General features: G+C 41.1%; 3 protein-coding genes across 6 annotated transcripts in view; all 3 read left to right on the forward strand.

The window, feature by feature from the left end:
- Positions 1–53: 53 nt before the first annotated feature.
- Positions 54–4,024, forward strand: tpgs1 (tubulin polyglutamylase complex subunit 1). The gene is made up of 2 exons (XM_044167345.1): positions 54–1,438; positions 2,878–4,024. Exons 1-2 carry the CDS (start codon positions 1,101–1,103, stop codon positions 3,521–3,523), a joined length of 984 nt encoding a protein of 327 aa, XP_044023280.1. The 5' UTR covers positions 54–1,100; the 3' UTR covers positions 3,524–4,024.
- A 799-nt stretch (positions 4,025–4,823) lies between these two features.
- On the forward strand, positions 4,824–10,005 carry LOC122862095 (putative nuclease HARBI1). The gene is made up of 4 exons (XM_044167340.1): positions 4,824–5,115; positions 6,512–7,060; positions 7,162–7,322; positions 8,609–10,005. Exons 1-4 carry the CDS (start codon positions 4,951–4,953, stop codon positions 9,039–9,041), a joined length of 1,308 nt encoding a protein of 435 aa, XP_044023275.1. The 5' UTR covers positions 4,824–4,950; the 3' UTR covers positions 9,042–10,005.
- A 362-nt stretch (positions 10,006–10,367) lies between these two features.
- Positions 10,368–24,335, forward strand: part of gna11b (guanine nucleotide binding protein (G protein), alpha 11b (Gq class)) — a 30,499-nt gene continuing 16,531 nt past the window's right edge. For all 4 annotated transcript variants that reach the window (XM_044167341.1, XM_044167342.1, XM_044167343.1 and 1 more), the window contains exons 1-2: positions 10,368–11,485; positions 22,794–22,978. In XM_044167341.1, coding sequence (XP_044023276.1) covers positions 11,350–11,485; positions 22,794–22,978 — 321 coding nt within the window. In that variant the 5' untranslated portion in view covers positions 10,368–11,349. The remainder of the gene's footprint in view (positions 11,486–22,793; positions 22,979–24,335) is intronic.

Below are 24,335 nucleotides of genomic sequence, written 5' to 3' on the forward strand. Positions count from 1 at the left end.
GGGTAATAGCCATTGGCTAAAGAAAGTATATGACACACCATATAAAAAAGATGGTAATAAGAAACAAGAACACATAATACCAATGTGTATAATCAATAGCAGGTATTAGTCAAATGAGTTGGAAATTTGTGTGTGGAACATACACTGGCTGGTATTTAACCTGAATGCTTATTTGGTTTTGACTAATATTTGGTTTTGACTAATATGTGTATCAAAAACTCAAAATTCTTTGGTCAGACAGTTCCTGATTTAAATTTTAAAAATTGCCAAATTTTGATGGTATTGTATTTAGGTAAAGTTCTGCTTCTGTTCAGACAATATTATTATATAAATTTAAGAACTTTAGCTTTTATATCCTCAAAGTAAGATATCGAAAAAAAGTATCAATTTGGTAAATCAACTGTACTTATATAGCGCCTTTCTAGTCTTTTCCAACTACTCAAAGTGCTTCAGTATATCAGTACTGGATATCTGGTATTGTATCTGCACTAGTATCAAAACATTTCAAATGTTTCCCGGTGCTAATACACACAGAGCCACAGCTGGTATTTTAAGGTAAGGTAGAGAAGGCCTACAAAATATCCAGTTGGGTTACTTTATCAAGGCTGGATTGCCCCAGGACTGTGTGACATCTGGTTAGTAATTGAATTGAGCACTTGTTTCAGAAATAGGCAATGCACCACCAAAACACAACTTTTATTTCAGTTTTGTGCTTATTAAGGCACTGCAAAATCGGGGCCAGGTAGTAATTTAGCATAGAAAATCTAGACAAGAGGGAGAGGAATGGGCGCTTAAAAGGGGCCCAGCCATACTGTTTTGGGGCTGGGATCAGAGTCCCTACGCACGCCACTGCGCACACTACCTGACGCACACAGACAGCGTCCCTGGCAACCAGTCCGTCAGAGGGGAGTCGTGGTGACAAGGTTTAGTAGACAGGTCTTTTGCTTTGGGGCTTTTCAGTCGTTGTAAATCACCGGATAATTTTACGACTTTTTCTTGCGATACTGATCACCGAAAACTGGTCCGTTTCCTGTCTCCCGACCGGTCTTATATCACTTCCGCTGCAGTTGCTGCGACACGGCTTCATCACGTCATCAGCAATGGCGGACAAGGAGAAGCGCCGGTCCGGGGCTACTCCTCCAGGGATGCCCGAGGGCAAAGCCACCAAATCGGACAGCGACAGGGAGTTTCTGTCGCAGGCTGGGGTGGGAGAGCTGCTCCGCGGGGCCATCCTGAAGATGGTCGAGGCCAGATCGGACGATCCCATCGGGTTCCTGGCCGACCACTTCTGCAACCTCGCCTCCGTGACAGAGACCGGTACAGCTGGATGCGGCGATAGGGATCAGCTGAACAACGGCCCGCTGAGCGCAGGCGCGCAGGAGCAGCAGCATCTCAACCGGGCGCTGTGGCACCTGCGGCTGGCGCACCACTCCCAGAGGTCCGGGCAAATTTCTTGACTTTTTACTAATGAAGCGAATATTAACCTATTCTAATAGAAGCTATGATCAAATCCTTATATGTCATCTCACTGTGGTAGACATTTAAATAATTCAGCTAGTCATAATTTTGATTGGCACCCCTGGATATCTGGTAGACTCTAGACTGACTTATTAATGCAAGCAGTATGTTTCAAGCTCATTTTCTGTCTTGCTCTGTTGCAGCCTTCCTTTAGTGTCACTGTGAAAACAATAGTAATATAACTACAGGTTTGATCGATATGTGATAATGACTAAGTATTTACAGTAACTCACAATACCATAAGTTCACAGTATGCAGGCCTATGTTGACCACAATGACAATGGTGTCACAATACAGGCAATTCTATGATGCACAATATAGCTACTGTATAATTTTTTTATAGACAATGACGATGGTAAGAACCTGCAACATGTGGCCTCACTCATTCAGCAGAACAACTCAGTACCACTTTCTAATAAAGCACTCTTTATGAAAGGTTTATAAGCTGTAAATATTTAATAAATCATTTACTAATGATTTATAGAACATATTATAAGCCATTAATAACAACATTTGGGTTGCCAGGTTGACTGTTTGACCTCTGATTTTCTTTAAAAGAACTGCAGAGCGTCTGGACCAAAGTTAATGTATTAACAATTTATTAAAATGTACAACAGCAGACTTGGATTATTTTAAGGACCCTTGACATAAAGTGATAAAACTCTTAACCCTTTATTAATGACTATTAATCGCTCAACTGCCAGAGAGATTTTTTCACAACCTGGCAACCCAACATGTGGTCTTATTGATGGCTTATAACTCTATTAAACATGTGTAAACAATTCATTAACCATTAATTATCCATTTGTTCCACCTTCTAAACCCTTTATTAAGGACGACATATTAGAAAGTTGCACCAAATCTGATATCTTAAATCTCTTGTGTAAATTAAAGGGTTAGTTCACAAATATTACAAAAGAACATATTTTCTCAATTACACGTAGAGGTTTCTAGCCATACAGGCAGTACTGGTCTTATTTGCTCAGGTTTTGAGACATCTGAATCTGAGAACAAATCTAATTTGTTCATTAAATGATTTTCTTGTTTAATCTGTCTCCAGAAACGTGTCCCTGTTACTCTGTATATTCTTCAGACCTCACTTTTTTGAAATGACTGAAAATACAAATTATAATATATACATTATACCTCTATTAAAAACAATGCTCCCTAGATTGACAATGTATGATGGTATTGTACCAGTTTACTGCCCTATCATCCTTCCCCTGATTATGATAATTTACTGTTGTTGATATTAAAGCTGTGTAGTGAAATGTAATGAAAGACAAGCTTTTCCTTATGACTGCTGCAGACAAACCAAAGATTTCCTTTCTTTTATCCCATCTCTCATTTTAAATCTAGATCTGCCTTCAGCAACAACGTCCGTTTGGCCTACGACCTTTTGAACTTCACCGGGCCCCGCAGACGTCCAGCTGAGGTTCCTGAAGGCCCTGATGGCTCCTGCACTGACGGCCCCACAGGAGGAGGAGTGAGAGGAGGCCTCTACACACAGACTCTGCAGTGCCTGTGCAGTGAGGGTGGAGTCCCTGCCTCCACCTCCGCCCCGCTCCTCCGACGCCTCCACTGCCAAGATCACGAGGCCGTCCCTTATGATGTCTTCCGTCACGGTGTGCTCACATGTGCAGTTTTCTCAGACTACATCCGGCAGGCTCAGAGGCTTTATGCTGAAGTGTGCTGCCCGGACGAAGAGCCTGCCTCGCGGGCACTGTGCCTGGCCGTACTGGGGACCTTAAAGGAAGCTCTGGAGACTTCCCAAGGCTGTGATGCAAACTGCTGTGTTAATGCTAATAATAAAGCTAATTCCTGTCTGGAGGCTAACGTGAAGGCAATACGCTACCTTGAGGCCAGTGCCAAGATCTCTCCATGCAAGCTAGCACAGGCCATAGCTGGAGCACAGACACAGGGCCCAGGTGGCAACATGGACGCAAAGGAGTTTGAGAATGCAGCGGCAGAGCTCTTTATCACTCGAGTGAGAGTTGTGTCCTAGGTTTCTTGTCTGTTTTCATATCATTTATGAATGTACAACAATCAACAGTATAATCTAGAGTAAATAATTACCTTCTACCCTCTAACCTACTGCTGCCTAAATTGTAAATAGCTACTAAACATCTAAATAACAAGAAATAATAAAGCAGAACAGTCACAGATATTCCACTGTTAACACAAACATATTGTTTGATGGTATTGAACTTATTGAAGTGGAAGAGATGAGAAATCGACAACTGCTGTGACTGAGCAAGCAGCTACTGTGCTGTGTGAAGGACAATGAGTTCCTTTCATAGACTAAATGTACTCCTTGAGATCCGTATTTTTCCATTATTGTTTAGTCTTTACTATGAAATGCTCTGATTAGAAAGCAACACTCTGTGCTGAGCTACATCTAATGCACTCCAATACAATAACCCTGTAATAAATCCTCCTTTTTTTGACTTATCATTTTCATGTTTTGTTGAGAGATGTTGATTAAACTGTCATTTTGGAGGCTGTACTTTGTGATGCTGTTGTATTGCATTATATTTAAGCACTTAAAATGTTTTGTTAACCATTTTTAAACAGTTACCCAATTTGACAGGAGCCAATCTCATATGCTGACCTCCTGATGAAGGCATTGTAGCAGAAAACATTTTGGGGCAAAACATGGAATACAGGAGAAGAGTTATTTATTTGAACTTGTATCCTTATCTCGAGTCTGCCATTAAAGAGAATGCAAAGAAAGTGCCCACACCACATCACATTTCCAAACACTGACAAATTGGAGCAAAAGAAAGAAGTTTACAGACAGAGTTGAAGGTGGGAGAAACAAAGATGAGAGTGATAAAAAAGAAGAGAGCTTTTAATTTTCTTCTCCTTACCCTGAACTCACTGACGCATAAGAGAGCCCTCAGATGAGGTCCAAAAACCAAGGATAGACCAAGGACATCCCAACATCCTTCCCCAGCAATAGTCCTGAAAGGAAGAGAAGATTGCGGGTTTGGTCAAGTTAAAAGATTGAGCAGAACTGCAGCTCCTCAAGAGACCACTTACACATGAAGACGAAAACACTTTTGAAAAATCCATTACTGTCTTTTGCACATAGCCATTGGCGGACTGACTTGAAAAATGACAAAGACTAAACAATTTTGCATCATAATTTTTTAAAGGTCTATTACACTGAATGCTAAAACAACATTTAAACAAATGAAGGCCAAATTTGACACATATAAAGTAATGTTCTCTCAAGCGCTACTTAGTTTCAGCCACTAGATGGCAGCACCACTCTGATGGTTAGACAGACACAAACAGGAAGAAAGCGGAAGTACGCCAGTTTACAGCATATGTTGAAATGACAGAAGCTGCAACAACACATGAGCTACTTGATATACGTTACTTTCAAGTTAATGTCTTACGTGCTGCCTCCCGGTTGTACTTGTCAAAATGGAAGAAGAGGAGCAGCTGCGGTCTTTCATGTTCCTCATGACTTACATGCTGCTGAAGCGCAGGAGAGACATAAACAACGCAAACATTCAGAGGCGCAATGAGATCCAAAGACGCATCAGACATCGGCAGTACTTCTTCCAGCGACAGAGAAGGATGCTTATGGTCAGTCCTGTCTCTGTCCCATATATATAAATATATATATATGTGTGTATATATATATATATGTATATATATATATATATATATATATGTATATATATATATGTATGTATGTATATGTATGTATATATATATGTATATATATATATGTATGTATGTATATGTATGTATATATATATATGTATATATATATATATGTATGTATATATATGTATATATATATATATATATATGTATATATATATATATATGTATGTATATATATGTATGTATATATATATATATATATATATATATATATATATATATATATATATATATATATATATATATATGTATGTATATGTATGTGTATATATATATATATGTATGTATATGTATGTGTATATATATATATATATATGTATATATATATATATATATATATATATATATATATATATATATATATATATATATATATATATATGTGTGTATATATATATATATATATATATATATATATATATATATATATATATATATATATATATATATATGTGTGTGGGTGTATATATTTATGTATGAAGACTTTGGAGTGACCTAGTCAAAGTCCTGACCTGAATCCTATTGAGATGCTGTGGCATGACCTTAAAAAGGCAGTTCATGCTCGAAAACCCTCCAATGTGGCTGAATTACAACAATTCTGCAAAGATGAGTGGGCCAAAACTCCTCCACAACGCTGTAAAAGACTCATTGCAAGTTATCGCAAACGCTTGATTGCAGTTGTTGCTGCTAAGGGTGGCCCAACCAGTTATTAGGTTTAGGGGGCAATCACTTTTTCACACAGGACCATGTAGGTTTGTTTTCTTTGACTAAGATTTAAATTTGTTTGATGATCTGAAACATTTAAGTGTGACAAACATGCATAAAAATAAGAAATCAGGAACACTTTTGCACACCACTGTATATGTGTATATGTATATACAGTGGTGTGAAAAAGCTACATAGATCTTACCAAAAAGGCACAGAATAAATAAAAGACGTACAACTATATGTTTTGACATATTTTCTTACACTGTAAGCAATAATAGAGATACAGTTTTTAAGTCCACAAACCAGAGCAGGGGAAAACATTTATTGTTTATTGTTTTGTTAAAATTGATCAGGTAGAATTTGTCCTGATATTTCAAGCTGTAGTCAGAAGAAAACAAACAAAACATTTTCCCATTTAAGAGAAAAAGCATGGCAAATTCTGAAAATTACAAAAGCAGATAGATCCTTCCAAAAACTTCTACGGCACTGACAGTTTGAAAATAAATGAGTGATAGAGTCTTAGAATCAATGGTTTTAACAACTTTTGTAATCTGAATTACTTTAAAGGAAATCTTTATTCTACTATCGATCTTCTTCTCCCCAGATGATGATAGCAGGAGGTATCCGCTCCAACGTCCACATCCGCACACGCCCCTGGACCACCACTCCAAGCACTGATTGGTGGGAGCGGGTGGTGATGACAGAATTTCAGCCGTCTGATTGGCTGGATAAGTTCCGCATGAGCCGGGAGACGTTCTTCTACCTGTGTGACAAGCTGAGGCCGCGTCTCGCTCGCCAGGACACCAGCTTCCGTCTGGCGCTGCCAGTGGAGAAACGTGTAGCAGTGGCTCTGTGGCGTCTGGCGTCGAACATCGAATACCGCACCATCAGCACCCTGTTTGGTGTGGGGAAGTCCACCGTGTGCAGGTGTGTTAGAGACATGTGTCACGCCATCGTGGCGCTCCTCAGCTCCGTCTACCTGCGGTCCCCCAGTGAGCAGGACCTGGAGGATTCAGCTCAGCTCTTCCTGTCCCATTGGGGCTTCCCTCACTGTGTTGCTGCCATTGCAACACTCCACACAGCTATCATCACCCCATCAAACAACGCGTCTGACTATGCCAACCCCTCTGGCTGGCTCTCAGTGCTGTCTCAGGTAGAGAGGGCACCCATGTATGCTGCTGCAAATACATGCTCACTAGTTGTGCTATGTCAGATTTTCACTTCTTGCCTCTTTCTGTCTCTTTGGTGTTTCAGGTGGCTGTTAGTGGCCGGGGGCAGTTCTGGGATGTATGTGCCAGTTTCCCAGGTGGGACAGACCCAGCTGACATCTTACAGAACTCATCGCTGTGGGCCACGGCTGCAGAGGGTGGACTGTCGCCGGCCCCGCCGCCTGTCTTCATGGGAAAACCTCTCGGGTAAAGTTAAAGCCAACAGCATGACGGTTGAGCCAGGATCCAATTCAGTACTAAGTATTATTATACATTATACAGTTTTCATTTAAGTAATTTAAGGATACTGCATGCACATTTCCACCTTGAGGAAAGAAGTAAATGGTCTTTTCCCTTTGTTTATTAGGTTTTCATACAGCCTTTGTCACTTATCTGTCCACCTTGAAACAACATCTAGCTTTAGGCTTAGATAAACTCCATCCATGAAACCTCCACAGGTTTACTATGGACAAATTAAAATCTTACAGGTTATTAAGATCAATACTCATCTCTAGTCCAAAAACTGTCTTGTTCCACACACTAATTAACTCCAATTGAGAGCTACTGGCCAAGATGTAATTAATAGAAGTAAACCCAAAAACATACATTTTAACTGCCTACTTTTATATCTGCATATTGTTTTTTTCTTAATATGGCTCTCACGCTTAGCCTGATGGGTTGGTACCCATTAGACCAAGTTAAGTCCAGGATGGTGATGTACTTAACTGTATGGAAACAGTGTCTTGAAAGCCAGTATAATTTTGCTCAATGTCTTATTGTTTGTAGTATAATTTATTATTGTTATATAAATTGTTGAATAAAATTTTAAAGCCTGTATGTAGTATATGGTCTTGTAGTGTAAAAAAGTTGCACACCTATCCAGCCATATCCCAGCACTGAGACTCTGCAGTGGAATATCTTTCTTAGATTCTTTTTGTTTTTTTCAACAAAGAGAACAGGCTGTGAAAAGCTGATGTGAACTGAAAATTAAGTCAATCAAAAGGACTTCACATGCCTGAGTATGTAAATAAATGGAAGCAATAGGACAATACACCTGACTGTGCTTTATAATAAAAATGCAAAAAAAACAGACATAACATTTGGACTTCATTCAAATACTTTACATTCTTATATGTCCAAAATGTTGTTGTATTACACCATGTATCTCATACATCTAGTCTTTTTTGCACTATACATTTAAGGCCATCAACACACTGCAGTTTTAAGCCTGATTATAAACTTATTTTGGCCATTAAATTCACAGATTTGTGCAAAATGGATCAGCACATATTTTGTATTGTACAGAACAATACAAAATATGTGCTGAAAACATGTTTGAATATTTACACTGGGCATCTATAGTATACAAATCTGATCGAACTCCTCTTGTTTGAGCTGGATAAGGGCAGAAATGTTGCAATGCTGAGTCATTTTCTGATGCCAAGTCTTCAAGTGTGTGCTATAATTGACTGAAAACAATCTGCTGTGTATAGGTATGTGCTTCTGGGGGAGGCCTGCTACCCTCTGCAGAGCTGGCTAATGAAGGCCTATCCTGAGGAAAAGGGCAGGAGGGCAAGCCACACAGCACTGACAGAGTCGCAGCGGCTCTTTAATCGGCGGCTCACCAGAGCGCTGCATGTGCCTGAGGAGGCGCTGCTGAGGCTGAGGGCACGCTGGCAGTGTCTGAGCAAGAGGAACGACTGTGGACTGGACGTGGTGCCCACCATGATTCTAGCTTGCTGCATTCTGCACAACATGTGCGAGTCCCACGGTGACGCCTTCAAGGCAGAGTGGCAGGTGGAGGTGGCCGAGGCAGAGAGCCCTCAGCCCAGCCACAAGCAGCTCCTCTCAACCAGTATCGACCAAAATCATGCTGAGGAGGTGCGACACCTCTTCTGTGACTATTTTGACCAGCAGAATAATTGAAAAAGCTTCTTACACATAAAGACTAATGTTATTGAAATCCTCGTAAACATTTGTACTTGTGCTATTACAGTATATTTTTAGCCACACTAGGTTTTACTGTATGGATGGTAATGTTGCTCTGTCAGCAGTGGTTTCAACATGTATGCTAACTGTAACCACACATGTTAAAATGTAGAAATGGTAGCATTGATCTCAAAGCATAGTTGAACCTAAATGAACCAGAGTTGGACAAAGCAAAGCTTAGACTGATTAAAAATAAGCTACATCTCAAAAGGTAGACCTCAGCCTGTCATATCAAGTCTGAGATGTCCTAAACTCTTAATACATCCATGGGAAAAATACTTTTGATTTAGGCAGGAACATGTTTCTACTTTGGTGCCACCATGTGGCCAATCTTCATATGCTTTGCCCCACTAGCTGTAAGGATAAGGCAAAATTGTCTTTTTTCCATCTATCAAACAGTTGTTTGACAGATAGCATCACAGCCTGGAGGTGCTGCTGGCATGGCTATAAACTTGTTCTATTTATCATGACATTGTGCTCATTTATTTAGTTTTGTACATTTTTATGCAGTGCATCATTGCATAAAGTCCAGTTTTGGTTAAAGTAAGTTTGTGGTATATGGTTTCATCTGATCTTTGATGATGTCTTATTACCTATTAAGCTAACCAGGGTGTAATGTAAATGTTATATACAAACGTAAATATACAAAATTATTTTGCTACTTTCCTGGGAACCAATATTGCACAGACAGCTCAGTGTTTATGGAGATGCAGATCTCACATATTTCTGAATGCCAAGCGTCCTCCTTTGCATCCTGGATTTATTGAATGGAAACTGTGAACAGATGTTACATGCAACTGTACTCAAAGGCCACAAGATGTCACTGCTATCACAGCACACGCCCACCACAGTCGTCGCTAATAATTTGTCTTTGATGCTGCTTGCATTATACTGCAGGTTATTGATGCAGTGATGGGTGTTATCTACTTATTGTAATGTCTTCTCTCTTGGCGATTAGTTATGTTGCACCACACTATGAACGACATTTTTTAGCAGTGCAGAATCATGTGCAGCATGCAGGCAGCAGGTGGTGGACTTAATTTTGCAATGATCTCACATGCATTGCCCAGGGTATATAAAAACAGAAAAGAGCTCTTCCTAATTCATACATATTGGGTTTTGCATTTTCTCACAGTCAGATCCCACCCCGAGGACCCGCCTTGTTCATTCAATTGGTCTGTCATAAACCGTTTCATGCAATTCTCCATCTGTCACTCAACACCACAGTATCTCCTCCTCCTTGCTTGGCATCAGACTAGTGTGTGTGTGTGCGCGCCGACCTTGTTCTTCCAGTGACGAGCTACCCGAAAGCCAGCTGTTTGCAGCGAATACATTTCTGGCAAAAGCCGCTGGGCATTTTACCCCCTCTTTCAGGCTGTGGTAGTAGCCTTATATTTTACCGTCAAAATGAGTCAGGATGCGATGGGGTGCTGTCCTGCTATCGCTAGCTAGGCGGACAAATTCCTTCAACCAGCTTTCTGTTTCAATCACTGCGGGTTGACACAAACATTAGCTAGCTGAGGCGTTGTTAAGTGAGCTAGCGCTAGCGGGCTAACAAGGCTGCGTTCGTAGCCGTTACGTGCAATTTAGCCAGCGTTAGCTAATGTAGTTAACGTTACTTAGCAAACGGATGCATTGCTGCGGCGTGGATAGTGCAATAACGGTTATCGCTATCTTAAATAGCAAGGACTACTACTTTTTCTAGCGTAAAATAGCCAGCTAACGTTGGAGAGACTCCACATATCAACTGTTACGGGTTTGGATGTCGCGACACTGCAGTTTTGAAACACTTTTTGCGGATTGTGAAGATAGAATTGGACCACAGTGACAGACGAAAAGATAGAATTGGACCACCAAGTGGCAGCGGGGGTTAATGATATAAAGCAGGTATTAAGGCTTTGGCTAATCTGTGGCAGTTGTAGTAATTTTAACATTAGCTGTATTAAGGCAGAGCGTCTCGGGGAGGCCCCACCGTCTCCTGACTCCCTCCCCTGTCCGAATCTCCCGTGATTTGCCGAGAACACCCGGGTGAAGTCGCAGTTTCTCTCGGCTGGGGGGACAACTTGACAGCGAGGCCCCTAGCTAGTCTCCCCTCCCCCAGTTCCGTCCATCCATCCATCCGTCCAGTCCGAAAGACCACCTCCTCGCCTGACATCGAAGCGAATACCGGAGATTCGGGATAAGCTGAAACCGTGGGCAAGTGTTGCCGGGTCCCGTTTAAACCGGGCTGCCAAAACCAGAGGGGATGACTCTTGAGTCCATGATGGCTTGCTGCCTGAGCGAAGAGGCGAAGGAGTCGAAACGAATCAATGCAGAAATTGACAAACAACTCCGCCGAGACAAGCGAGACTCCAGGAGAGAGCTGAAATTACTTCTTCTCGGTATGTGACATGCTAATTCTCAAATGCATTTTTATTGTTGTCTTGTGTCGTTATATGGAAAACTAACCTCCTTGGGCCTTCTTGGCAATGCTAGCAAATATGCTACTAGTAAAGGTTGCTAGCTGGACGCCTGGTTTCAGTGTGAGTAACGTTATGGCATGATATCTGAAATACGTGGCTTGTCTTGTAGCTTGTTGAGTTAACATGTATTAGCTGGCCTGTCCAGGTGCATATCTCCAAGAACTGGCTAATCCGCGATGCTGTCTTTTTATTCGAGTGTATGCATTTGTATTGGTGTGCAGACGACAGCTCATTTAACATCGAAGTCACTAAGATGTCACCGTTTACAAGCTACCACATGCTTGTCAGTGGGTCAGTTTGACATTATTGACTAGCCCTCAAGCTAATCAATCGGCCAGCTTCAAAACTACCACTGTGGTTTGTTAGCTGGTGGCGGTTAAAAGGTGAAGATGGTCACTTGATAACAGAAGAAGCAGCAGCTTTGTGTTGCTTTACACTGTTGCTTTCATCAGGTTGCATAACGTTTGTACAACTGGAAGAGGCTTCAGGTGCCTCAGCTATACCTTGCTTGGTGCCCATTCATCCATTTATCAATTTCTCCTATTTATTAGTCTGCACACAATCTACCCTTCCAGAAGACAACGATACTGAGGGATTTGCCCCCTCATCCTGTAGTCTAGCTGAGTAGGTTAGCTATTTTTATGGCTGGTGTGTGGGCAGGTGGGAGCTGCTGTTGAATAAGTTGCTCTGTACTGCATTGATTCATAGTTCTGTGGACACAAAAAGGAACAATAGGCTATGCTGTATCACAAATGTACTTGAGTCGCTTCCAGGAAAATGTATTTTTCTGTGCATGCATCTTCTAACAGGCTAACTCTGAACTGCATTTGCATGATGTAACCTGCCAGCCACTTAAAACAACAGATATGTGTGAAAGCTCCTTGGGAAAAAAGCAGGTGTCCGTTTTTAGGACAATTAGAATAATCTAGGTTGCATCCTTAGTTTCAAAACGTTTGCTCCCATTTCTCGCCCACGTAAAGCAGCCCTGGTTATTTGACATGTGTGTCTTCTTTCATTTCCCTGCTGAATACCTCAGCTCGGAGAAATAGGCCACACTAGAGCCATACCGTTGATGGGACATATTCTGTTCTGTGTCATACATTTAAATCACTATTGCACTCTATTCTACCTGGTAGCCCAGGTGAGCGGGTTAAAATGTTATTTTTTGTGTGTGTGTGTGTCGCAGTTTTGAAATGGTTTGCTTGTGCGCTGCAATCATATTTTTCTTGCCAGATGATCAATGAAGGGTTGGGTTGACTGAGTGATTGCAGGATACTTGGAAATGTAGGTGATAATGGCTTTTGCATCTGGTGTTTCCAGTATATACCTGATTTTGATAGCAGACATTAAAAAGTCATTATTACCGAAGTGTCTGTGTTTTGAAAGGGAGAAAGCAAGCAAGAACTGCAATCGGTCGTGGTGTAAGTGGCCCATCCTGTGTGAGTTAAGGCTGAGAGTGGATGCCTGGATAAGGACGTGTAAGGCAGGATTAGTGCAGGTTTTAATAGGCTTGGTTAAACACATCCGCTGCTCAGACTTTGAGATGTCACTGACTCTTATTATCCCCTGGCATTATTCTCAGGCTTGCAGCCCTCAGTGAGCTGCCTGCCACTCCACACCTCACTGGAGGAAGAAGACAACCTCTGTTCCATCAAGTGTATTTTAAAGGGGAGGGAAAGTGATATTGAGCTGCATATTGAGTACTGAACGTTTATCCATCTCGGTTGAATGTTGTGGGAGTTGTTCGGTCATTAGCTGCCCTGCAGCTCAGTGCATGCACAGGAGAAAGATTGTACATTTCAGCTAGGGTCAATGTATACAACAGCTCCTTCTGGCCAAGTATTCTCAGTTTTAGTTGTACATAATGTATTACTGCAGACTGCTGTAGCTTTGGTACTGAAATGTTTTAGTGATGCAGATTTCTTTTTTTAAGGTATAATTCAGCTCACATCTGATGTTGTGTGTCTGGATTTATGGTAGAATGATTGATGTAGGGTAGAGCTGAAACGATAAATAATAATAAAATGATTCAGCAACAATTCTGATAAGTCATTTATCAAGCAAAAATGCTAGTAGCTTCTAGTTCCAGGTCTCCAGTGAGATGAGTTGCAGCTATTGTTTTGGGTTTTTTTTTTGGTTTTTTTTACTTTTTATTTTTGCATTTTTTAATTTTCACAATGAACAAGATATCAACTGGTAGGGTGCTACAAATACAGATCTTCCATTTGTTTCATATATTTGAGTGGGTTACATAGTTGGTCCATTTCCACCATCGTAATTTACATTTATGTGCATCCAATCTCAGGTCGTGGGTCATTTTTTCCATTGTAAAAATTTCCGCCATGATATTCTTCCATTGGTCCAGACTCAAAGGCTTACTTTTCAACCAATTCCTCGTTATAACTTTCTTACTTGATATCAGCATCACTTTGAATAGATGAATGTCTTCCCCTCTAACAACATCTTTAGTTAACAGGCCTAAATACAGAGTCTGTGGGTCATTCGATATTTTGTAACCCAAAATCTTTTCCATTTCTATTACAATAGATTCCCAGTAGGGGCGAATTTTAGCTATTCTGTTTTTTAAATAATTTTAAATTTAATGTTTTTGGATTTTACAGCATAAGACATTTGAAGATGTCACCTTGAGAGGTGGGAAATTGTGACAGACATTTTTCACTATTTTCTGACATTTTATACACTAATCGATTTTTGATACGAAAAATCAGCAGATTAAGCAATGATTAAAATTATCCTTAGTTGCATTACATTAGAAACATAAGGTACTTAAATACGTAATAAAGCCCAAGATGATGTCTTAAAATTGCCTATCCAAAGTCCAAAATGCAAAGATAATGTTTACAGTAATGTAAAACGAAGAAAAGCAGCAAATTCTCACATTTAAGACACTGGAACCTGCGTGTTAAGCATTTTTGCTTGCTTGACCAACTAATCAATTTGAATGAAGTTTCAGCTCTAGATTGATATAAGATCTACTGCCATTGCAGCTTGTAGCAGTTCCCCCAACAAAGTGTTTTTCTCACACTAATTCAGGTCCACCCCCCCTCTGTGTGTATCTCTCCCTTACTGGCAGGTTCACAATATGGCTAGGGTGCACTGCCAAAATAGCTATGTCTCGCCAAAACAGTTTTGAGGTTATGAGGTTTGGTTCTACTTCATGCCAGACATAGGCATGAAGTTTCTAGACTAAGAATACGGTGAGTGTGAATGTTAGGGTTAGTTTTGTAGGTAAAAGCTATAACAACCTCAAGCTTAGCTGCTTGGTCAGAAAATAACAATTCTGCCAGGGCTGTAGCAGTGCCCACAGTCTGGCTGCCTGTCACTGAGGGCCATATCAGGCCATACCGCCAGCTTCCTGCTCCACAGACCAGTGGTTTGCCTCTACTTGGTCAAAACACAGTTGGCCAGGAGCTGTGGCCTTTGCTGCATCGGGTAAATGAACTGCTGGAGCGAGCGAATGGTCAGTAAAGTGAGATGGAAGGTCAAACGCTTTAGGGTTTCCCGAAGTGCTGACCGAGGTAAACTGTAAGCTCCCACTCAAGCTGTCAGTGTACGAGTTGGCATTTGCTTTTCGTGAAAATGTGGGTTTCACATGAAATACGAGGAACAGAATTTCTGGTGATTAGTAAAAAATCCCTAGAATGACGTCAGAAAGGCATTTTTGGTCATCAGAGAATTTGTCAAGCACAGTATTTAAGAAAGGGGTCGGATTGGGGTAAAAGTTAGCTCAACAGCCAAAATGTTGTGGGTGTCCTGGTAGCACACCATCCCAGGCAGAGGTTTAATCTACAGTCGTTTGCCAAGTCTTCATTGATTGAATTGTTCTTGTTGATCCCCCCTGTCTCAGCAGTCCATCTTGTTACCAGGTTAAAAGATCCTTTAGAGCAACAGTCTGATTGAACCAGGAAGAGGATCAAGGGTTAGGCTCAGATGGTTATTACTGACCTTCCTTCTCTTGCCAAGCAGTCTTTTTTTTGATCATATATGGCAATAGGGATCTTCTAGTTCTGCTCCTCAGTGGTTGTGTGTGTGTGTGTCTGTATGTGTGTAAGTACGGTACTTTTAATGCCAGTGAATGTGAAGCTATGTGGATGCTCAGTTATTACTGAAATCCTCTTTATCGTGATCAGATCTAAAACTTTATAATACGGAAATTATGAGACAGGCTTTCCAATATTTGAGCGTTTAGAAAAACGATATTTTGGTTGATATAGATTTACATAAACATGTGAAATAAGCATTTTCGATAAAGATTTCTTGAATAAGGTTGGTAAGGAATTGTGACCAAGATGTGTACTGGGCGGGACATTTTTACAGTTGAAAAATAAACTTCTCTCTGGTGGAAAACTATGTTAATGAGGCACTGTTTCTAAATTACCTCAGATATATCTTTAGCATTTCTGTACTGCAATTATCAGCTGACATATGCACCAATACTAATACATCCATAACAAGCTAATATAAGCCCAACCTCTACTACACTTAGCTGTCACTTATTCTCAATGTGGTTTTATGGAAAATAGATCAGAATTTGTTTAAAAAAAAATAAACAGATCTGAAATTGTAACTCTTTCTGCATTGATAAAGCTATATTTCTGTTTCTAGTAGGTTATTTCTTTTTTCACCATTTTAATTCTACACCTTATTTTAGTGTTTACTCACAAACTCCTTTAATCTGCTCACCTTGCTTTTCCCTTCAGTTCTCTTTGCCCCACACACACATGCGCACATTTACACCTCTGTCTCACTGGCTTGCCCCGCCTCTTTCTGTTTATCTCATCAGTAGTATGATTTATAAAGTCGCCAAAAAAACACAATTCACGTTTTTTTTTTTCACCCGCAATTTCGTTTTTACAGCAGCGAGTGAGCCGTGTGTGGAGGAGGCTTGTTGTTAATGAGGTAGCCTATCAGCACCAACCAGGTGTGTTCACTGTTGCTTTACCTGGTCCAAGTTTGTAAAATATCCATGTGTGCGCGTCTTTTAATGTTTAACGTCTCACTCTGTCTCTCTGTTTCTCTACAAAATGCTAAAATGGGTTGCTGGCTGTTAATATACCTGGGCGACATTGCATCATCTGATCGGCTCTTCTCATCGGCCTTTACAGAGCCCGCCTATCAAACCATTTAGAACGAATATTGGCTGATTACGATCGGTGGCCGATCAATCGGAGCACCCTTAATGTGAGGAAAGTAATCTGTTCTCTCTGCTTTAATTTTATCTCATTAGTTGCAGGAGTGCAGACGCAATGAAACAACTATTAATACTACTACTAAAACTAAAACTATCAAAACCAGTGTTATCCAAAGCTTGTCCAGTTCTCTCTGAGTATCTTTAAGGCCAGGCACATTCACCTCTGGCAAAAGGGAGGTTCAGCACTACACTGGTTGAGGCCAAAATTTGTCTTGTCTTTTTTAATAGATTTTTTTTTTATATTTTTTTTTACATTTTTGGGGCCATAGCAGGCTTTTTATTAGAAGGTTGACAGCAGAGAAACGTGGCGTAAAGGTCCCCAGCCAGCCTCAAACAAGGGACGTTGCAGTTCATGGTCAGTGCCTTAAAATCCTAATCCTAATCCTGAATATTATAAAGAGTATGGTCTAGGCCTGCACTGTAGGAAAAGTGCAATGAGATAACTTCTGTTATGAATTGGTGCTATATAAATAAAAATTTAAATTGAATTGAAATTATCTAATGTTCTGTTGTACTTCAAAAGACATGAAAATCATACTTATTGGAAAACATATTTATGCTGATTGCTTTTGGTTTCATGGTTACAAGCAGGTTTGAGATTTATTTCAGAAAAAAATGACATGTGTTGTGATAAATGTTTTGGTATGGATACATTAGAGTGTGATGGGGGCACTCACTGTATGTAGGACCACGTCTTTGATCATCTCATGAAGCTTGATTGCAGTAGGTTTTGTGTTTTAATGTTGCATCTATTTCACTCAATACAATAACCAGTGGCCAGTTAGGATTAATTATAATACTGAACTGCGCAAGTAAAAAAAATTGAAATGTCTTGATTTCATTCGGAGTCACTTTAAATCATTCATTAATCTTGAATTCACAGTGAAGTAAGCACACACAATATGTTCTTCATCACAGAACATAGCCAGTGCCTCCATCCAGACTCTTCTCTCTGCTAGTGCTCAGTAAATGTTCTGGCAGTCAACCTTACCTCAGCCAGCCTTGCACACACTCTTTGTCTATCTCTACGACATGGTGTCTTTTACACAGTTGCTCACTAGATGAACACACACACACACACATTCTTAAATGGGGTCATGGCAGGTTCTCTGGAGATATGGGGGTGAATGAGGCTAGATGGTGACTGTCCCACATACCGCTGCTACCCCAGTCCCCAGACAGTACAGGGACGTGGCCTGCCTCTCTGTTCACTGCCAGTATCTTCAGCCTTCTCTGTGCTGACAGGGTGGCATGTCCATTGCTGTTTACTCCCACCAGCTGCTTCGTACAGTAAAGCCCACATGTCTCTGTGATCATACCATTTCAACTTCTGTCACTTCATCTTTCAGTTTCAAGTTGGATTTGGAATGATAGACCATGCTTACACTTGTTATTTTTTGGAGGATGTTAGGCTTGCAATGTGGCTGTGAATTCTGGTGTGACATGTGAAAACCTAATGTGGATACATTTAAATCAATGTACCAGAGATGTCCAATAAATGTGTTCTGCCCATGTGTGGATATGGAGCGATGTTATCTCATAGAATCTCCATGATGAGATTCCCTAAAATAAGTGCCGTGGCTTAAGAAATAATGTCAACATCTAGGATTTTGCTGTTTTTAGTTCATAGCAGCCGAGCACAGTGTGTATTGCAGACTAAAATACTGCTGCTTGCTCCAAATCTTTTGTAAAGCCTGTATCTGATTTTTCTTTTTTGCTCACCCACACCCACTCGACCAGAACAGCACTCAGCACATATTCACTGGTGAACAGACAAAGCCGTCCTAAGGTGGTCAAATGAAGGTGTGTGAGTTCAATGTGCAGTGCATGCCATATAGCATGTATATTCAACTTACAGCTCTGATACCCACGCACATAGATCACTCAGCAGATGCAGAGACATCAGCTCAAAGCAGAAGTGCTCAGATACTGACAGCAGGCAACACAAAGGAAAGCTGCAGTAGAGCTAAAAGAGACATAGTCCTCTTTCCTTTGTCTTTATGCTACTGTGTGTGTTTTGTAGTAGTCCTATACTGTCTGCATTGGCCAGGCCGTTGCAGGAAAAAGGACCACCAGAAAATGGGCCATCACAGTTAAGGTAACATCCGTGCCTTGAGGTTGACCACAGGATCCCTGTGTGTCCACAGTTGGTTAGGCAGCTGGTGTGTGTGTTGTGTAGCTCCAGGCTGCCTTGGCTCAATCCCCTTCCTTTATACGCCTGAAAGAGGCCAGTTTCCAAGATGAATTTAGTGAAAGATTGAGACCCACCCTACATTTTGGTTAGCCTTGTGACTGCCTGATTCATAGTATCTAGTATCTTTCCAGGGCGCTGATAAAAAGGCTAACACCTGGCTGATGCCAACTTTGAGGTTTTGATAATACTTTAGCCTCTGTTGTGTCTATGCAAATTTCTTCTCTCTGCTGAGATTGGATTGCCATGTGCTGTCTGAAAGGAGAGTTCATAAATCCAGATAAACCAATACTTTTCATACCAATGGACATTTATGTGTGTATTTGCATGCAGGTTAGCCATGATGCTGATAATCCCCATCTCTTGTTCATGGAAAGCTGTGACGGGCATTGCAAGGGAAGCTGGGGTGAGCAGGAATGGGCCTGCTTATGCATGAGGCCTTTAGTGACCACCCATGCCTACATGTGAAACACGATGGAAGAATTATAGAATATGAGCAGACTGTGCAGACAAGGCAGGTGCACACACACACACACGCACGCGCGCGCGAACGTAACCATTGAGAGTGCGACAACCTGGGCTCGACCAAAACTGCACTAAGACAGTGGTGTGTCAAGTCCATCAGGTGTTGTGTCACAAGCTGACATCAGTCGCGTTATGTAAAGGCTTATGAAAGCTAGCCTGGCAACGGCAAAGGATACAGGTGAAGTGTTTGCTGTCTTCACATGATTTATAGCTGTTTCTGTTTACATACTGTTTTCATTTCACTTGTTTTTAATTTGGCTATTCAGTGCAAGTTTTAATTTTACGCTCATTGTTGTTGGGTTACCCCTGATTGAGACTTCTAGATCTATTCCAAGAAACACACCTGCTCCACAAAAGACCAGTTTCGGTGTGTGGGCTGTGTAGTGTACCTTGCACTATTGCATTTGGGTATAATCTGAGGCCTCTGTCTTTTTCTGTCTCTCACTCGTAGCTACCTAGAAAAGAAAGCGTTATCAAACCCAAGTAGTGTGTGAGCTATTAAAAGGTGACCTCCTTTTTCTAGGTCATTACCAAAAAAGAATGGATGGATTCTAGTTATGAATATCCAAAATTCTTGACAGAGAGGGATGAGAATGGAGAGGCATATTTCTAGCCTAAGGGAGGTTAGGAGGGGTTGTGACGAGGGGTGGGGGAGGGCTGGCGAGGGCATGTAAATGGTTGTGGCTGGTGCTGGTACAATCTGGGGAGGAAAAAGGGAGGACAGAGGCTCGTAGTGTGTTGTCTGGTGAAAGAGGAACACGACAGTTAAGAGAACACAGAGGAGGGAGATCTTGTGACGGGGTCACGAGAAATAAATCAGACATCAAGCTGGAGAGTGATCCTCTTGCTCCTTTGCTGAAGCATACTGCAGTCACTATCAGGACACTACTGCCGCAGACCAACAAAGCATATGCTCTCTGTACTTGACTCCTTTTTGTTAGCTAGACAATCACAGTTTTTATTAAGCTGATGACCTTGTAGTCTGTAGCATTCACCGCAATACATTGATTCACCCAGGAGAAACTATAAAGATGTAGTTTTTGCTGAATCATCTGAGTCTATCCATTCTTGGTTCTCCAAAATTGTACATTTTGTTGAAAGAGAAGATGGAGTAGGGTCATTTCTCCTCATGGACACAGTGTTAAAGCCCAAATTTTGTATCTGTGATTAAGGCATTTCTTCCTGCATTTCCCCCCCAAGACTGTGTGGAGCTGAGGCCCTTTTTCTCTGTAGTACACCAAAAGATGAAGAGCACAGAGCAAGCCTGAGGGGCTCACAGTTATATTTACTGTCTGCTACGAAAGCGAGGACAGAAAGAAGGGGCGGATGGGAGGGGTTTAAAAAAAAAAGAAGAAAAAAACAGGAACGAAAAAGAGAGGGAGACAGAAGAGGGGTTACTATGGTAACGGAAATATGGCTGCTCTTCAAAAACCTTGAATGTAGGTGGTGGTGAGATGAGTGTGTGTGTGTTTTTTCCTCCGTCTTTCCCTTTCAGTTTTGCAGATATTATGGATGTGCTGGATCCTTTTTGATTTCACTGAGGACTGAAATGCCATGAGCTCTTTATTTATTTTATTTTTTTGTGTCCTGAGGGTGGAGTTTCTGGGCATGTAGAACATAGAGGGCTGGTGTGAAATGTGGGTTAGGCCTAACAGAACCCCCACCCAGCAAGTGGGGGTTTATTTGGCAGTCACTGAAGGACTTGAAAAGCTTAAGAACGTGTTTTTTACTCAATGCAAAGATGATTTTTCCACTGAAATCAAGGAGGTTTGGGTGAATAGAAACTGAATAAATGTTTTAAGGTGTATCCCTATAATCCAAAGCCTTTTCTTGGGCTCCTTACCATATGTGTAAATCTGGAAACCTGACACCACTTGAAATATTGCAATGATCTTACAGCCAGATATGGACTTAGGAGGGCAGATGAGGATCAGTGAAGGAATGCAGCCTTTTGACAACGACCCCTGCTATCACCTTTATAGCAGAGGCAATTTAGTGTTAGATCCTCAGTGTAGGGCAAGTTGTCTTAATCGTCTTCATTAAATTAGCGAGTATTTTCCCCCACTCATCTCTCCTCTTCTCCCTGGAAACATTTTTCAGTCATTCAAACTGTGTGATAACGTCGGACAAAGAAGCTTTGACATATTAGCAGTCATAACCAGTTTAGTTAATCAACTTGGAATTTCAGTAGAGGGATTTCATAACGCGTAAAACTTACTTAGATGGGCATCCCACTTTAATCGAGTTTTTAGAGAAGTATTAGACCATTACTTTGGCTTCATTTGTACCAGGTTGCGCTGATTTGCCTTGCTTATTGATTAACAGAAATGAATGAATACTAAACATTAGATACACAAAGAGGCTGCAGCATGTTCTTGGATCTCTTCAACTGGCATCAAAGTTTTCGGTAATTTTTGCCTTTCATGGAGCATCTGTCTCGGGTCACAGATTTTGCTTGTTGCCATCATGTTGGCACAAATGAGGAGCCTGATTTTCAAAATGAGTTATCCACTAATTGGAGGGGACTAGCCTAATAGGAGTGGGCAATACAAGCCTGATTATAGTATCTAGAGTATATGTCATTTTATTTGTGTATTGTGATATAGTAAATGTCTAGAAAATCAATTGAAAAACGGTTTGTTGTATTAAACAACCAGAAGGGAATGCCTGTTTTTGGTCAGTCCAGTAAATGACCTGAAAAGTCATGATACTATTGTACATACATTTTTGTAAAGTCATATAAAAAACTAACATTTCCATAACGCAGTCCTGGTCATTGATTTTCTACATTGCCAACAAATGGTCTTATACATCCAGAGATATTAAGGGGATAGATATAAAGGGTATGGCAAAATCTCTGTAAGTTGACAAATTTCTATCATCTCACAGTATATAATGTGATATCACCCAACCCTAGTGTCTAACAGTGGGCTCTAACTGTTGTTGTATCTATTTCAGGTATAAATCAGAAATTGTTTTATCATTAGAAGCACTGTCTCACTGCTTCTGGTGCAATTTGTTTGCATTTGTGTGACTTTTGATGTACAAGTAAAAAAAAAAGATATAGAAAATTCTCTGTACTCATTGCCCTTTCATCATTCTCACTTGCTGCATAGATACATGACTATAATTGGAAAGCGGCCAGCGACTTGATACTTACTGTAGGTTTATGAAGAATGCCATTTTATTTTATATGTTTTCCCTGAACTCCATCTCCCTCTGTGAGGCAGAAAGTCTCTCACTTCACCTAACTTAGCTGCACTCTTGTCTCTAACTCCATGCCTTTGTGTCCTGTCCAGGTACGGGAGAAAGTGGCAAGAGCACCTTCATCAAGCAAATGAGGATCATTCATGGAGCCGGGTACTCAGACGAAGATAAGAGAGGCTTTATCCGGCTTGTTTACCAAAACATCTTCACCTCCATGCAGTCCATGATCCGTGCCACTGAGACCCTTAAGATCCCCTACAAATTTGAACAGAATCGGGTAAGGACTGACCCACAGAAATAAGCGCAGAAAATATTCTTTAGAATCAGAAATACTTTATTGATCCCTGAGGGGAAGCTCTTTCGTTACAGCTGCTCACTATCGCGTCAATGCACACACGAGAATTGAAGGAATAGAAGTACTTAATAAGTATAAAAGCTAAAATAAGTGTAAGTACCAAAGTGGATTTAGAGGTTGATAAGTATGTACGGTATAATAATACAATGTAATAATATAAGTAACAGTGCAATAATGAGTACTGTCAAGTTAAGTGTAGCTTATTAAGATGATTATGAGACGGTGGATATTGCACAGCAGTAATAGAAGTATGAATAAATATCAATAAATAGGGAATTTTAAACTGAAAACAGAGTATATTGCACAGGAGTATTAAACAGAATATTGCACAATTATTTCAAGTATTGCAGTCATGTTAATGATCCAATGTCCAGACTTAGGGTCATATAGACTAACACTTAGAGGAAGGAGTTATAGAGTTTGATGGCCACAGGCAGGAATGACTTCCTGTGGCGCTCTGTGGTGTATTTTGGGTGGGATGATGGTGCGCTGAAGGTACTCCTTTGTTTGACCAGCACGTCTTGGAGTGGGTGGGAGACACTGTCCAAGATGGCATGTAGTTTGGCCAGCATCCTCCTCTCTGACACCACCGAAAGATAGTCCCGCTCCACCCCGACAATGTCACTGACCTTACGGATCACATTGTTGTTGAGCCTGTTAGCGTCCGCTACCCTCAGCCTGCTGCCCCAGCATGTAACAGCATACAGGATAGCACTGGCCACCACAGACTCTTAAAACATCCTCAGCATTGTCCGGCAGATGTTGAAGGACCTCAGCCTCCTCAGAAAATAGAGGTGGCTCTGACCCTTTCTGTAAAGAGCTTGAGTATTCTTAACCCAGTCCAGTTTATTGTCCATGTGTACTCCCAGGTACTTGTAATCCTCTATAATATCCACACTGACCCCCTGGATGGAAACCGGGGCCACTGGTGCCTTGGCCATTCGCAGACACGTACAACCAGCTCCTTAGACTTTGTCGCATTGAGCTACAGATGGTTCTGTTCACACCATGAGACAAAGTTCCCCACTATAGCCCTGTACTCAGTCTCATCACCACCGCTGATACATCCCACCACAGCAGAGTCATCAGAAAACTTCTGAAGGTGGCAGGACTCTGTGTGGTAGCTGAAGTCTGTGATGTAGATGGTGAAGATGAAGGGAGAGAGGACAGTCCCCTGAGCGGCCCCAGTGTTGCTGACCACGCTGTCCGGCACACAGTGCTGCAGACGCACCTGCTGTGGTCTGCCAGTCAGGTAGTCAACAATACACGAGGGGGGCAT

Source organism: Siniperca chuatsi, linkage group LG15 (assembly GCF_020085105.1).
Source record: "Siniperca chuatsi isolate FFG_IHB_CAS linkage group LG15, ASM2008510v1, whole genome shotgun sequence".
Lineage (NCBI taxonomy): Eukaryota > Metazoa > Chordata > Actinopteri > Centrarchiformes > Sinipercidae > Siniperca > Siniperca chuatsi.

Excerpts from the sequence above, each read along its gene's own strand:
- tpgs1 (XM_044167345.1), top strand. The coding sequence starts at position 1,101 with ATGGCGGACAAGGAGAAGCGCCGGTCCGGGGCTACTCCTCCAGGGATG. Across the intron at positions 1,439-2,877 it reads CTGGCGCACCACTCCCAGAG|ATCTGCCTTCAGCAACAACG; the intron begins GTCCGGGCAAAT and ends TTTTAAATCTAG.
- LOC122862095 (XM_044167340.1), top strand. The coding sequence starts at position 4,951 with ATGGAAGAAGAGGAGCAGCTGCGGTCTTTCATGTTCCTCATGACTTAC. Across the intron at positions 5,116-6,511 it reads GACAGAGAAGGATGCTTATG|ATGATGATAGCAGGAGGTAT; the intron begins GTCAGTCCTGTC and ends TCTTCTCCCCAG. Across the intron at positions 7,061-7,161 it reads GGCTCTCAGTGCTGTCTCAG|GTGGCTGTTAGTGGCCGGGG; the intron begins GTAGAGAGGGCA and ends TTGGTGTTTCAG.